The sequence below is a fragment of the Chinchilla lanigera genome, unplaced genomic scaffold (genome assembly GCF_000276665.1).
Source record: "Chinchilla lanigera isolate Chin_1 unplaced genomic scaffold, ChiLan1.0 scaffold00019, whole genome shotgun sequence".
NCBI lineage: Eukaryota > Metazoa > Chordata > Mammalia > Rodentia > Chinchillidae > Chinchilla > Chinchilla lanigera.
In genome coordinates, this window is record NW_004955420.1 from 21,062,484 (window position 1) to 21,079,142 (window position 16,659).

Below are 16,659 nucleotides of genomic sequence, written 5' to 3' on the forward strand. Positions count from 1 at the left end.
GCAGCTCCCTGTGCGCCGGAAGCCCTCCTTCCGGGAAACCCTGAGGCCGGGAGTGAGTCGTCGGTCCAAAGACCGGCACTCCCCGCCCGAGGCTCCCCGTGCGCTAGGCAGAGTTCTTTTGTTAAAGGTTTTAACTGGAGTTCTGGGACTGGGGATATAGCTCAGTGGTACAAGTACCTGCCTGGCAAGTGCAAGGTCCTGAGTTCAATTCCTGGTACCAAAAAAAAAAAAAAAAAAACAGATAACTGGAGTTCTGGTTGTTTAGGGTGGTAAGCCTTTTGTTCCCAATAGGCAACCACTACATGAAATGGGAGAAAATAAAGTAACAAGTTTTTTATTGAGCTCATTAGGGTCGTCTTACAGGGTCCTCAGCTGCAAGAGGGCTGAGCAGAAGCTCTTCTAAGTCCTTTCACAGTCTGACTTTCTCAACTCCGACTTCTGATGCGTTCAACAATCCTTCTCTTGGCTTCTCTCTAACTCCAACTTCCTTTCTTTTTTATTATTTTTGCCCTTACAAACTCCTGGATTTGTCAGAGTTTTCACCAAGAAGCCAATTATACAACTATTCAAAATTTACCAGAGTCACTTAAAACATTAGAGGATCAATAATGCTAGACTCAAGATTTCCACAAAACTTGAAGATCACTTTAAAGTTTGGTAACAAAGATGATATGATTTAGGTGAATATGTATGTTTCTGTGTGTTAACTTTTGGGCTCATGTGGCTTAAAGTAAGTTAATTTAAGTTGATGAGTAAAATAAGAGGAAAGATGTCTTTAAAATTACTAACATTCATTATACGTAGGTCATTAGCCAGTCAGGATAATATTTACCTTTGTTAGAAGTTTCAGATACACTGTGCATTGATTTCTGTATTTCAAATATAAAAACTTCTAGGATTTTTCCCTTTAGGTAAAAATTATATATAGCTTAAAATGTGAACTATGCTAAAATAGTACCTTGATTCTCATAAATAATCTAATGTATCAGTCAGGGTTTACTTGAGGAACAGATATAATATAAGATAAACAAATGTATAAGAAATTGTAAGTTTGGCTTATAACGGTCGGCTACAGAGTTGGAGGAGGAAGTGTGCAGAGGGTGTCTGCATGCTGGAGATTGAAGAGCCCAGCCCCGGACCTGGAGCTCGATGCAGTGTCCATGCAAGTCCGTATCAAAAGGCTGATGGGTCTGCGACGGAATGCTGAAGAATCTACGATGAAGGCCGGAGAGCCAACACCAGAAGGCAGAAGACTTCCAGACGGAAGCCCAACATTCTGCACCAGAAGCCAGGAGACGACCAAGCTGAAGGAGAAGACTGGAGCTCCTCCAAAAAACCAGCAGCCAGTCCTTTTTTAATTCCTTTTTTTATGCAGCCTACCTGCTCTAGGGAGGAGGGGGTGGTCCTTTACACCACACCCTCTGCATGTGTTTCTCTTGCACAGGTTTAGGATGAATACAAAGTAAGCACCCTGGCTCCCTTCTGAGTCACACAGTTAATCTTTTAAACTTCTCAAATTAACACAATAAACAACATCCCAGAAGGGTAAGGGCGTGTCCTTTTTACCCAAGATGCACTTAGCCAAAGCTCTAGACTCCCCAAGTTGATGCAATGTATTGACCATAGCATCTAAACTAATTGTTAAAATGAGTAGATAAATATAAATGGGATTAATGACTATATTCATAACAACATCTGAGTCACCAAGTTACTAAATTCAAGTATTCTTGACTTAAATTGCAGAAAAAGTTTGGCTCTAGTAAAAGTGTTTTCACAAGATATTAACATATAAATGTTGAAGGCTGCTTTCTTCATAAAGCTGTTAAGAGTTAAATTCTAATGTATAATCTTATATAAGAAGGTGGAAATTTCTTTGGAGGACTCCCTGGGTCCTTTAGGACTGTCCAAAAAACTCCCTCTGTGGCTAAAAAAGACAACTACCTGAATGTTATGTAATTAAAATGGTTGTGATTAAAAAGTTAGGACTTTTAAAATATCCAAACCAATAAGGTTAAGATAATAAAATGTGTTTTGTTAAACTTATAAAAACTATATTAACCAAAAAAAAAAAAAACTATATTAAAAACCAAGTTTTTGTGTTTTAACAAAGTAAATCTTGTAATTTCTGCAGTGAGGCTGATTACTTAAGAAAATACTGCAACTGAGTATTAAAGAGTTAAAGTTTATTTAAATGTTAGCTGTAAAATCTGTTCAATGACCAGTTTGTAACTGGTTAAATATATCATATGTTATAACACTTCATATATATATATGACTAAAGATGTGCATACATCTAAAGTCAAAATATGCTGTGAGTCTAAGCTTTGTCTAAAAAGTTTATAAAGTTGAGTAAAAATTTAATGCATTCAAAGCAATCAATAAGTGCTCTCTTTTATGTTACATTACATCTAGACCTTAAACATATAGCATGATCAATTTCTGACATTTCTGCTATTTGTATTTGGTACAATTCAGTCCTGCCGTTTAAAACCCTACCTACATCTATTGGCTTTGACTAAACAAACAGTTATATATTGTATAAATAGTAAGATACACTTGCTATGATTTCCTCTTACTTTTAATTTTCCATGTTTCTTGTAAAACTTTATCACTGTTATTTGTTATTCTGTAGGAATGTTATTACAGCCAGCTAAATTAGATAGAAATTAACAGCAGTCAGAGAGGGATCAGGCCCTGGAGGAAGTCAGTGAAGAGAATAAGACACATCATGACTGTGGCTGGTGGTGAGGTTGGAGACAGCCAGGCCTCAAGATGGAGACGATAGCCGGGCCCGCGAGCCTCCCTAGAGATAAACAGCAAAATGAGCTCATACTGCAATTGGCCCCAGCTGGTACTGTACCCAGATAGGCATCAGACACATAAGTTGGTGACCAGAATATCAGGACCCATTATCTCTGTTCCTTTCCAGAATGCCTTTGTTCTGTCTATGTTAAAAGTTATAGATAAGCTAATGTTAATGATCCCCTCCATATACTCTTGCTATGTGCCTTGCTTCCCAGTTGGATCAGTATTAGCTAATCTGTACTTATAATCCTGTGGGTTGACTGTACTTATAATCCTGTGGGTTGACTGTACTTATAATCCTGTGGGTTGACTGTACTTTTTTTTTTTTTGGTTTTTCTCCTGTACCAGGAACTGAACTCACGACCTTGCGCTTGCCAGGCAGGCGCTTTGCCGCTGAGCTAAATCCCCAGCCCCTGGTTGACTGTACTTATAATCCTGTGGGTTGATTGTAGTTTGATCCGTAGTTCTACATAGATCACGGTGTGATGTCGCTGCGTAAGATATCCTTGGAGAAAGAGCCTCTGCAGCAACCCACTTTCAGAACCCCTCCTAGCTCTCAGTGTTACAGGCAGCTGAGTTAGATAGAAATATAGGCAGTCAGATAGGGCCACCCTCGAAGGAGACCACATGAAAGACAAGATATGTATTTGCTGTGGGCCAGACCTCAAGACAAAAGGACGAAACAAATGCACCCACATACCTCCTGTTATGGTTTATGTCTGTGTGTCCCCCCAAAGCCTCATGCGGCCATGGGGCAGGCTTTTAGAGTTTGATTATGGGTGTGAGAGCTGTACCCGCCCTGGGGTGCATAGTTTGCATATGTAAGACAGAGGAAAAGAGTGCTTGAGGCCATTCCTCCCCCATTCCGCCCTGGTGTGTGCTTGTTGCTTTTGCTGTGTTCTGCCGCCATGAGCTGTAGCCCTCTGCCATGTGCCACTTTGCCTTATAATCTGCCAGGTACGGACTGAACCTCCACGAACTGTAAGCGAAATAAACCTTTCCTTCCTTAATTTTGGGCATCAGGTATTTTGTCCCAGCAGCGAGAAAAAAGTAACCAAGACACCTCCCTAGGTGTAAACATCAGGGATTTATATTGTAAATAGGTAGCGATCACCTCAAAGAGTCACTGACCCAACCCCTTACAGGAAAAGCCCCTGTTCTGTATTCATGCCCACTTGCTATGTGACTTGCTTCCCCATTTGATCCTGATTTAATCAATTTTACCTGAACAGTTCCTTTTGGCTGACCACACTTTTATCCATTTTTCCCTTACCTTGGACTCACCTCACCTCGTGGTTTTGCTCTATAAATGTCCCTAGAAAAGACAGAGTCTGGGGCAACCCACTTCGACCCCTCTTCTGTCCCTCTCTTGGGTAGAAGCTTTCTTTCCCTCAATAAATATATTCTACTCTTAAACTCTGTTGTTCCTAAAATTCATTCTTCGATTTCAGAAAACATGAACTCAAACTTGTCCCAGATATCGTTCAGGTTGGGAGTTTTTATCTTCCTGTATCATCAGGAGCTTTTCTTATTGTTAACCTTCTTTGTCCTCTGTTATGGTTTGTGTCTAGATGTCCCCCCAAAGCCTCATGCAGTCATGGGGGCAGGCTTCTAGAGTTTGTGATTGATTCATGGTCCAATGCTGGGATTATGGATGTGAGAGCTATACCTGCCCTGGGGCGGGTAGCTTGCGTACAATGTAAGGAAGGGAAAGAGGCTTGCTCTCTGCCACTCCTCCCTTTTTGCTGTTGTTGCTTTTGCTGCCTTCCTCCGCCATGAAGTTTTGCCTTCTGCCATGTGCCACTCTGCCTCAGAGCCAACCAAGTATGGACTGAAACCTCCACAAACCGTGAGCTAAATAAACCTTTCCTTCCTTAATTTTGGGTGTCAGTTATTTTGTCTCAGCAATGAGAGAAAAGTAATTAAAGCATCTTCAAAATCCATTCTTCAATATCAGGAGACACAAATTTGGCACATCTGACATCTAACAGGTTGAGGATTATTTTCCCTGCCACAATATGACTCACAACAATCAACCTAAACAGTATGTATAGGACATAATCTATGTGAAAATGTCCCAATATCCAAAAAGATTATAACAGTTAGGACTAAAACCTAATGCTCATATTTCAAGATTGGTGTAACTAACTTTCTGGGTGTTCAACAACTAAGGCTTAGAGACATACATACATACATACATACATACATATATACATACATACAGTAAGAGAATGGTCAATATTTTTCCCTGGTGCTCCAAGGTCAGCCAGGACCCAAGGCATGACACCAGCCTCTAAAAGGCCCCTGCACCCAACTTCCCAAGCAGGAGCAGGAGGTTGGACCCCAAAGGACAGGACTCAACCAATGTACATTCTACAAAAAGAAAGGTGACAAAAGAGAATGTACCCATGCTTCAGAAACAGTCATATGGTCAAGAATGACCAGGACCCATCTTAGCAGGTAACACAGCTAGTACAGGAAAAACTTGAGGAGCTCAGAGGTTTCTCACACCATGAAAAGTAACCCTTGAGGAGCCCTAAGTGGCCTTGTCAGAGAGACAGACAGACAGACAGACAGGCGGACAGACAGATTTTAGTGAACAAAAGTCAAACTTCAGTGTGGTTTCTAACACCCAGAGAGCAAGTATAGCCAAAAAGTAAAGCAAATAATAGAGACAGAGAGCTAAACTAGTTATAAAAGGGACTACAAATGTGTCCTTCAGCCTGTCTTAGTGTATTGTCATTGTGTCATTTTGATGCACATTCTGGTAGCCCTAGGGTTAAAAAAAAAATGTAGCTTCATATATATCTGCCTATAGAATAAAAAATGCCAACATAAAATATTCTAGTTACTGAACATTATTTCTCTTGGTTGGTGCCAGCCACACCCAGGGTGGGTCTTCCTTCTTCACGAAATCCATCACCCACACCCACAACTATGCTCAGCCAATCAGCGGACTCATCCATTGTCACACAGCCATGATCAGTCACTTCCAAAAGCCCTGCCCATGCGCACATATGCCTTTGAAAGGGACATCCAGGTACAACACATAATACTTGTGTATTTGGTAGAATTCTGTTTTACCGCCTGCCTAGCCAGCCCTTTATATGCCTTCTCGCATGGCGCTTCATGTCCGTCTTCTCTTTCTTAAAGGCTGCTCTGCGGATTTCAGGGTCCAGCACTGGAAACACAGACAGCCTTGCGGGGGTTGCTTCCCCAGTTTCCATAAGCGCACAAGTCACTTTCTTATAACATCTCGCACTGGTTCTTCTAAATCTGGTTGAACCTACACTGGTACAGTCATGAATTAGGGAGACCTGCTATAGATCTGGAAGTGACCATGGGACTAGGGAAGGGCTGGGTCCTAGATGTGTTGAGGATACAGAAATCAGATCATCAAACACAGCAGCAAGGAGGAGGTTGGCATAGGGAATGACCCAGACAGTTCAGGCTGGATCAGGGAGTTGTACTGTCATTACTGGAGTGGAGTACATTTGGGGCTGGGAGAGGTGGAGACCCAAGTGAGAGCCTAACATTTGAAGAGTCCACGTGGAGATGTATAATCAGGTTGGATATATGGACCTGCAACTTAAAGGAAATGAGTGGGACCAGCACCAGTCACAGGCGGAGGCTAGCACGTGGGAGTGGATGAATGCGCTCTGGGAGAGCAGGTCAGGCAGCAAGATGAGAATGAGGCAGGACTCCAGGAAAACCACTCTCTAAGGGGAAGCAGAAGGAGATGAGCTAAGTGGAGAGTCTGGGGCTGAAAGGCTGCAGAGGAGAAAGCTAGACTCCACGGACGAGGAATGACTGCATGCACAAAGGGAAGGGATGGCAAGAGGGTGACATGTCGTGGAGCGTTTGACCCAGAACAAGGAACTGACAAGGTCTACTCCTCGGCTGTATCAACCATTTCCTCACATGAGGCCTTGGTGTCTGCTGTTCTACTGGCCCGGGATGCTCCTCTTAGGCTGTCTCTCACGCTTCAGGCGTGGGCACCAATGCAGCATGGGCTTGAGGCTGTGTGGCGATCCCACAGGAACGAAGGCACGTGGAGGCAGACGCTGCTGAGACCTGATGTTATCCTCTAAGTTCTCAGCTATCTGAACTTCAGGTAAGACTCCTGCATTTAACTTTTGCAGTACACAAGGCGACAAACAGCATCCCCCTTTCTACTTAAGCTCACTTGGGTTGTGCGCCTGCCACCTGCCTTGCGAAACACTGAACACTCCATGCGCTCCCTAACAGCTACAGCTGTGACAGGCACAGAAAGTGGATGAATCTCTTCCAGTGCCGGGTGAGAAGCACCTACGCAGGAGCCCTAAGGAAGGACTAGAATCTCCACTAAACGTCTCCCCACATATCTGCTCACCAATTCCCCTCTCTCCCTTCTCTTTCTTCCTACCTTTTGCCCTAAATATGCTCAGAAGTTACCCCTTCATATTGTATGTCTTCTCTCCTTTGCAATCCATCTGCTTTATTTATTTACTTATTTGTTTTTGATTTTTTGGTTTTTTGGTTTTTTTTTCCAGTACCGGGAATTGAACTCATGACCTTGCACTCGCCAGGCAGGTGCTGTGCCGCTGAGCTAAATCCCCAGCCCCTTCCATCTGCTTTAAAGCGGGAGCATACCTACACTCATTTCTTCCTCATGTCCCCCACTCAAGCTCCATAACCGGGTTCCCCTCCGGGTGTGGGTGCACCTGCCAGTGGTCACCACGGCCTCCAAGTCAGACCTGGGCCTGGTGGCTCCTTCTGTGGCACTTGGCACAGCTGCCCAGACCTTTGTCTTCTTCCCTGGCTGCTGTGACACCCAGGGGTTCTATTACCATCCTGCCACTCCTTCTGGTTACCGGAATGCCGGCAAAACCGCCAGGCCAGGGTGATAGGTGAGAGGCAATGCTTGAATCAGTCCCCTTGGTTTAGTGGGGCCACTCAGCTGGTTGCTTATCTCAGCCTTTAAAATTCCATCTAGAAGGGTCCGTCGCCGAGGTGGATCAGAACCACCCAATGCTGATAGGCAAAGATGGAAATCGCCATGGCACCACTCGTGGTGGGGATCATTAGATCCCTTCTGCTAGCCAAGCATGTATTTATTTATTTATTTATTTATTTTTCCTTCTTTATTTTTTTCTCTTTGTTGAGACAGGGTCTTGCTATGCAATTCAGGCTGGCCTTGAGCTCACTTTGTAGCCCAGGCTGGTCTCAATCTCACAACGATCCTCCTGCTTCAGCTTCCTGAGTGCTGAGATTGTAGGCGTGCATCACCATGCCTGGCACTTTTTTTCTTACCCAAGCATTCAGATGATATCTACAAATGTCCACTGGACCCACCTTCACAGGTATCCCTTCTCTAATCAGACTATACACCAGAGCTTTAACTTAGGTCCTTAGAATACATCGTCTAGAAAGACCAGTCCTGGATACAGGATACAAGGCACTCAACAGTTATGTTAAACATAAATAATGAATAAACACAGTTAATGTGAAATTCCTGTGTTAATTACCAATCCTTCCTAACCCAAGTATTGGGTTAGAGGGCTGACGTGTCTGTATGAAGTTCAGGCACATGGCCCTCCTTTGGCAATATTCTCTGCCCCTTATGAATAGAAAGAATTGTTTCCTCATGAAGCAATAGTCATATGCTACAGGTTATGAGCAGGTCCTAGTCTCCCTTTTCCCTGCATATGGCAGCACAGCGAAGTTCTGCTCCCCTCTGCTTCTCTGTCCGTGAAGATTGGGTGGGTGACACGGCTGTTGGGATGAAAGACCACACACAAGCAAGCAGACCTGGTATGAAATAAGCAATAATCACGCTCGCATGAGGGAAGGTCCTTCAGGCGCTTTATTAGTAGGCAGATACAAACTGGGCAAGAGCACCATTTAAAGTCACAGTCCAACTGTGTGTATGAGGTCAACGAGAAGGCAGAGAACACCATGGCAGTGGTTTATCAGCAAATCGGTAACAACCAAGCTGTGGGCCTTATGCTTTCCGTCCAACAGAACCATCACCCTGTCTGCTTCTATCCCCCAAAGAATGAAGCGAAGTTGGGATTCAGGACTCGCTATTACTCTAGACACATGTGGCGCTTGCTCTGACAATGCGCAAGGCTCCTACCCACGCTCAGACGTGGACAGAATAGTAGCTGTGTTCTCTGTGCCCAGCCTTCTCATCTCTGCTGTGTCTAGGCTAGATCTTGAAGTGTCTGATCCTCCCAGGGCATCGAGCAGGCACTGGGACAGCACTACCGCCAATGACAGGCTCTGTCACTGCAGGTTTTTCCTTTGGTTTGAATGCTTCTCCTGAGGCTGACTCCACAGAGTCCATACCTGCGAAGCTGTGACGCAGGTCATAGTGTTTCCGGTGCACCGGGGGTGGAAGCGACACCATCATGGGTGGCACCACGATGGCAGCTCCTGAAAAGCTAGGTACAAGGGGCGGAGACGCAGCTTGATCCGCCGCAGGGGTTGGGCTTGCCAGGGTGGGGGCATCTGGCTGAGGCTGCAGGGCCACAGGCTGGAGAGAGAAACATTTCCCTGCGTTAGCTTGCTTCCTCTTCCCAAACAAAGCCACCCCCAGATCTGGGTGGTACCCGCACCCAATTTCCCCACCATAATGATTTTTGTTTGTTTGTTTGTTTTTCCAGTACCGGGAATCAAACTCATGACCTCGTGCTTGCCAGGCAGGTGCTGTGCCGCTGAGCTAAAACCCCAGTCCCTCGTAATGATTTTTACTTGCACGGAATTTAGCAGAAAAGAAACGCATAGGTACAAAGGATTATCACCAGTTACCGGGGAAGAATAACTGGTCTGCAGAGACCTCAGTCTCACAAGGATTATCCTGGTGATGGTGGACTTCGTACACATGTCCTCACCTACGGCAACTCACTCACGTACAGCTAACTTCACACTTTGTCCTCCACGTGCACAGCCACCGAACTGCCAGGCAAGTCCGCCTACCTCTTCCTGTAGCTCAGAGAGCCACTCCTACCTCCCAGGAATCAAAGGTGGCCTTGTCAAGTACCCACGAGGACCGTTCTGCCCTGTAGCCACCAGTACACAGGAAGGAGACATCCTGAAATATCCTTCAGCGTGTCGGTGATTCCACACCCCCCAGCGTTACTTTACACCACAAGGTTCAGAAGGACAGGACAGCGCATGCCCTTTAGTACGGATGCACTGCGGAGATGGTGAGGGGTGGCCGGACTGAGACAAGAGCAGGCGTCTCCGTGCTGTTGTTACCTGTGTCGGGAATATGGTGCAGGCCACCTGAACTTCTTCCCCAGCAAGCTTCTCAGTGAGCGTCGCCTTACAGAAGCCATGTTGCTGCCAGAAGAGACGGGTGATTTTAATGGATTTTTGAAGAGATGAATTTCTCCCTTGGTTTCACTGATACACCCATCCGTCAAGGTAAAGAAACATAAAATGTTAATCCTCCTTTAAACATACCTTTTTAAAGTTTACAGTTGCTGCTTATAAAAGATATGTAATGTATAATTCTGTGGACACACAGGAAATACAGAAATGCTACTCGAGTGGCCAGGACCATCCATAATCCCAGAAATGGTGGCGATCCTGGGAGACAGACCTACCGCTAACGCTGATGCATGTCTTTCTCATTTTCAAAAGTTGTTCAATATAATTTGTTACCATATCATTGCATGTCCTGTTTTTTATTGACTGCAATAGAATAGCATATTCTCCTACCCTTCATTACTCTGCATAATTTCCTATTTACTGATGTGCCATATATTATTCCATGATGCCCTCCTGTTGGCCATTGGCCGCTTTCTCTTTCCGTCATTTCATATCTATGATGAAGCATCTTTGTAGATCTATCTCTGTTGAAGAGCTCTGATAAATCTCCTTTGGCTAAATTCCTACAAGTGGACATTCTCTGGCTCAAGGACTTGAAAGTTTTTGCATCTGAGGTACTTCTAGGAAATCTACACTTCACACACCCAGCATCTGGGCATGACCTGGCTTCATTAGGGTACAAGCTCTACCTTTCTTTCCCTTAAGTCCATGTGCCTGCCCTGGGCGAGGTGATTTGGTGGCCATTGTTAAAGTGGGGAGGTGAGGCCCCAGAGGAAAGTCTGCTACAAGCCAGCCCCAGAAGAAGCGGATATTCTGTACTGTTATTTTCTTCCCACAGCTCCCAGACGCAAGCTACATAAGGCTTCTGCGCTGTATGTACAACCAGCCTTGCCAGGTGGCACCCCTTGGCCCGCTTACCTTTTTCACAGGCTGGGAGCAGGCTGCATCTGTGCCCTCTCCAGCGACACAGCCAGTGGAGACCACTGCAAACTCTACGTAGGTAGATACTGGCAGAGGCTGATAAGAAAACAGGAGAATGAATCTGAGGCACTATGACCCGATATGAGAAAGGCAGAGCGGTAGGCCGGCGTGGCACCAGACCACTTCAGGGTGTGCCACCGGCGCAGACCATGTGCTGTGACCATGGGGACACACCCACACAGGTCAACCCCGGGCAGTTGTTGAAGACTGTGTTCTGAAGTGCTTGGACCAACAGAGGTAGGGGTTCGGTCTTCCTTGCAGGGGAACAGATATTCGCTGCCCATCCTTCTTGGCACAGGGACAGTTTTCAGGAAACCGGAAGACCAGCCTTACACGGACCTGAGCGGGGACCAGCCGCTCCTGGCCTTCACTCTGGGGCTGCATTTTGAGACCTGAAGTTTAGGTTACTCCCAGACAGGGCGGGAAAGTGGAGAGATGACCCACATACACACACACACACACCTAGAAGAACTAGGTGAAAATACAGAAGCCATTGTTGGTCCTTTGTTTCTGACAGTCCTTGGAGCCTGTGGATGGACACTGACAGTAATAACTCTTTGTTACTTAGTGTGTCCTGGGCTCGGGATGTTCCGGGAACTACATCTTCCGGTTGAAAGAATTACCATCTACACAAATGCACTTCCACGTACGTCCTGGCTGCTATCCAGGTTGCCAGGTTTCTCATTTATGAGAATTCCATTACGTCCAACTATGCTAGACCATCCGGAGTAAAATTAGATGTTTCCTTCCCCGTGATTCAAAAAGGCATTTTAGGATCCTGCGGCTGCACGCCAGTCAGTATAAGCTGCGCACGCCTTTTTTTTTTTTTTGTCTTTTTGAGACAAGGTCTCGCTATGCAGTTCAGGCTGGGCCTGAGCTCACTTTGTAGCCCAGGCTGGTTTCGAACTTGCAACGATCCTCCTGCCTCAGCCTCCCAAGTGCTGGGATTACAGGCGTGTGCCACCGCGCCCAGCTTGGTGGAGCATGCTTTTGCCAGCATCACCGGGCTGCTGCGGAGTCGGGGTGCTGGGTGGTGAATGTGGGGTAACAGACAGGCTGCACCCCGGGCCGTGGTTTCCGCAGGCGCCCAGGAGTGGAGCAGTGCCCACCCGAGACGTCCCCTGGGGAGCCCCCGAGGACTTTGGGGTCCTCACGAGCAAACTCTGGGGCCCTGTTCTCCCCCCTCCCCACCCCGCCACACAGCCCAGGGGTTCCCGTCTTTACCACGAGCTGAGCGCGGGAAATTTCCAGCAGCTGGAAGTGCGAGCCGTTGTGCAGCGCGTTGAAGGAGGCCAGGGCGGCGTTGGCCGCGTGCACCACCTTGGTGTCGTTCACCTCCGCCAGCAGGGGGCAGACGGGGCACACCTTGCGCACGTCCTCCGCGGAGTCTGCGCAGAGAGGGTGCAGGCGGTGAGGGGCGCGGCGCCCGGCTTGTGAACTAAGTCTGGGCTTGGGCCACCCGGGAGCCCCTACTCTCAAGGGCCCCTGTTCGCCTCCCGGGAGAACAGCTCCTCAGACACTCGCCTTAAAATCTCAGCACCCAGGTAGCCTGGCTTCTCCTGATCTTCACCGACAGTCACCAGCCCCGCACAGTACTGAGGCTCACAACTCCCCGGATCCCTCCCCAGTCCGTCTACAAGGGCCAGGAGAGTAAGAAAATGAACCCGTCGTCTGTACCTGGAGTGGAATGGCATTTTGCAAACAGCACGGAAAACTGGCCGTCGTGTTTGAGCACTTGCATTTCGCAATCTCCTTCCACTGCCTGGGGAAATAAACCCACTGTGAGGTCCCAGGGAGGGGCCCCTGGCATGGCCATCACGCGTGACCCCCACAGAGCACCTTCACGGTTCACGTCGTACTCTTTGTTTGCAGAGGAGGCTTCAAAAGTTAGCTATAGTAAAAATCAACGCTAGGGCTAGGAGGCATGGTGGCACGGCTGTAATCCCAGCTACTGCAGAGGCTGAGGCAGGCCGATCTCAAGCTCGAGACCAGCCAGGAAAATTTAGCGAGGCCTTGTCTTAAAATTTAATAATAAAAAAAATTGAAAGGGCTGGGAATGTGGCTCGGTGGTAGAGCAATTGGCTAGCATGCATGAAGCCCTGTGTTCAACCCCCTAGGGGTGGGGAGGGAAACTACCCACAGAAGGCAATTAGCAATTGGCTAATTTTAATTGCTCCAAGAGCAGTTTTAGAAAGTGCACCCTGCTACGAAAGGGAGCAGGCTGCAAAGCTTCATACACGGCGCCTGTGCTTTCTGCTCTTTGCTGTTCCCGGGTGCAATCGGCCGGGACGCCTTCAGGGCCCCGGGACACTCACATGTTGGGATATCTGTCTCACAGGGCAGTTCTCCAAGGGTGTGGGGTCCAAGGCGTGGCAGACGGTCTCCAGCGTGTCGATTTCAATATGATACACCTCTCCGAAAGGCCGCTGTGGAGACAGAACGGGTTGGTGAGCAGCGCCCTCCGCCCATCCGCCTGTGCCGGCCGCAGAGCGCCCCGCCAGGCCGGCACCCCTGTCCCACCGCTTCCAGCTCTGACCCTGCCCGGGGCCAGGCTCACGACCGATCGTGGCTTTTCCGGTCTTCCTCTGGCTACTGGAAGGGGGATGGAGCCCCGCCCTCACTCTGGACTTTAACTGGAAACTTGGAAATGAGCATCGCTATATATTTATTTAATTTTTAAAATGTCACTCTTTCAAAAAGTCAGTGTTGGGTTTCCTTAATCAAGCTGTAAAGTCGGGTGGTGTCGGATGATCGCGTATTGCCTTATCTTTACCTTCCCTACCTATCCCTCTAGTTGGTCCTTCCTCCTCTCTCGTCGCCTACTTTCTGTCGTTGTTTTTCCTTCTTGAAGGGTTTGTGTTGCTGTGCCCTCTGCTTTTGCTTTGTCCTTTGGTTCCTGGATACCCGGGTTCACGTCACCTGCTCTCCACTGCACCCTGCTGGCGACGGGTGGGAAGAGCGAGTGTACTGCGCAGGTAGGAAACACTTCATCCCTAACACAGACGCCCTTAGGACGCTTGCCTACCTCTTTGGAATTGTTCTTGTCGGTTCATCTGTTTGGGTATCCTTTCATTAAAGCCTGGAAAGTCTCACCCTGGCTCCGTCTGTCATTCCAGTTCTGCCTGACTCGTACCTGAAGCCTCTGGAAGAAGCACTGCATGTTTTGATGCGCGGGTGTGCCCAAAGTAACTTCCAGAAATAACTCAGAGCTGCAGTGACCAGGAGCCAGGCACATCTGAGCTCCTCGCGATGCCCATCCGTTGCTCTTTCACTCACACATGCGTGCTCCGTGCTTACTTTCCCCTGAACTGATCAGTGGTTCCTCGCACCCACCGATGTTACTTCCGAGTGACTGGAGCGCTCTTAAAATTCCCCGGAAGTCCTGGTTTCACACGGTTTGTCCCTTTGTGAAGTCAGGTGTCGGCCCTCAGTCCTGACATCCTGGTCTTTACCATACTTTCCCTTTGTATTGCAGATCCTTGTGGGCATAGACCATCTTTCTCACCTACATGTTGGGTTGGAACATATAAAATTGCCATTTCTGTATGACAAACACAGCCAAATACTGGCAATTTGAAAGGCTCAAGCTAATATCTTCCATAGTGCCTGATACTGGGTCTTGCCCAAGGAAGCTTGAGATAATTGTTTGCTGAAACATTATCCTTAATCGGATAGCAAACCTAATTTCAAAACAAGTAGTCGGCACGTGCTTTTTCCCCACCCTTCCAAATTTCTCGACTGATCTCCAAAACATGTTTTCTGGCTTTCTCTTTTATGGTCACTGGTTCAGCCTGCATGGTCTTCTTGTCTACCGTGTGGAGAAGTGAATCCTGTGTATCCTAAGACTTCTCTCTGAAATGTGAGGAATGCATTTGGGGAGGCAACTTGTACAGAGGAAGGAGCCCAGGTCTGAAATAAAATCGCAGCCCGAATGCTCACTACGACCTTGAGCAAATAATGACAACACATCAGAGTCCCAGCATCCTTTTCGGCAGAACAAGGACAGCAGAGTATAGCTCCTGGCCAGGACACCAGGATGGCAGAGCAGTTCATTAGATGAGCTATGTAAAAGGGCCTGACACACAGTCTCCATTTGTCAAATGCTAGTTTCCTTCACTCCCAGTTTTTGTGACAGACAGAAGCCAAGAAAGGTACATGATTTGCAGACAAAGATAACTTGGCAAATATGAGCTGGTCTCTTGGGCCCTGGTTTTCTCAGTGAGCCATGCCTTCCATCTGTGATTTGCAAAATATCCCTGGAAGTATTTTTATTCTCCTCCCCATTCCCCCACCTCACAGTGAGCACGCCCCTTAAGATCCAAGCCTGCAGAACGGAATGTCTCCCCTCTTGCTGTGCACCTGCCCCTTCCTCCACACTTGCGAAGAAGTCAGTTCCCTCACTGCAGTTTCATCTGTGCTGAGAGATGCTGGTCCTCTGAGGCGCCAGCTTGGGCTCCGCACATGGGTTCTTTCAGCTCGCTCACACCGAGTTCACTTACCCGAGACCACACCCTGACCTTGTCAATTTGGTTCAGACTGTGCTTGAAGCCCCGAGCAACTTGCTGATTGAGGTAATTCACGGCTGCCAGGGCCGCCTGCTCAGTCTCTGCGTCGTCACAAGCCGGGTCCCTATAACCCAGCCCCGTGGCATAGGGGGCCGAGTGGCAGCCCCAGAGCTGAACAAGGCAAAGGAGCAAAACAAAGGACTTCATAGCTGCCCCAGAGAATCCCTGGCAAGTGGGCAGATGGCTGGAGACTTCTGGAACAACCCACGTCTTCTGCTGGGAAAGCTAGGCAGGTAGAGGGATGGAGGGCTTTATTTATCTATTGGAGCCTGCTGAGGGAATTGCACAAGGACATGAAATGATTTCAATTCTGCTTCCAAATAACCCCTGCAAACATCAGCCCTGGAAAAGCAAACAAGTTGGGACATCCCTGGTCCCCAAGAAACCTGCCAAAGTCAATTCTGTGGTGGGGGAGGTGCCCCAAAGTCTGCCTGGAACACGGCAACAGCAGCGGAGAGAGGAAGCTACGAGCGGGATGACACAGTTGAAGCAGCCTGCGTCAGTGTGGCGGGGCTGGCAGGAAGAGGTGGGGGTGCCCTCTGCCCGGATCTGAGTGTGCTGTGGGGTCTGCACGTGGGGGTGGGGGAGGATTCAGAAATTTGATACCATCGTCAACGTTGGGGGCGATCGCTCTTCCACAAGGGCCCTAGAAGGAGAACAAAGCACTCAGAGATAGCAAAGGTGCAATGAACTATGAGACACAAGATCCTGGAGGCCCTTACAGAAGCGAAGAAAGGAAGAGAGACGTTGCTGTCACACAGGTGAAAAGGAGGGGCTCCTATGGCAGGGAGGAGTGTAACCAAGGGGGTGAGGGTCCCCATTCCCTCATCCTCCTTTCTCCAGACCTCACTGCCAGGGTCCTGTAAGTGACAGTGTGGACGGGTGGACCCGGGTCTCCTCAGAAGTTGGATGTGGTTGGTGCCAGTAGCCCCGCGCTCCCAGATAGCCAGTAAGTACAGAGCAGGGGAGTCCCGGCCTCACAAGCACTCAT

General features: G+C 47.9%; 1 protein-coding gene across 1 annotated transcript; it reads right to left on the reverse strand.

The window, feature by feature from the left end:
- Positions 1-8,627: 8,627 nt before the first annotated feature.
- Ahsg (alpha-2-HS-glycoprotein) lies at positions 8,628-15,914 on the reverse strand. The gene is made up of 7 exons (XM_005383274.2): positions 15,603-15,914; positions 13,419-13,529; positions 12,781-12,865; positions 12,328-12,491; positions 11,041-11,139; positions 10,048-10,131; positions 8,628-9,322 (listed from the first exon to the last, which is right to left on the reverse strand). The coding sequence occupies exons 1-7, from the start codon at positions 15,813-15,815 to the stop codon at positions 8,996-8,998; spliced, it is 1,083 nt and encodes a 360-aa protein (XP_005383331.1). The 5' UTR covers positions 15,816-15,914; the 3' UTR covers positions 8,628-8,995.
- Positions 15,915-16,659: the final 745 nt, after the last annotated feature.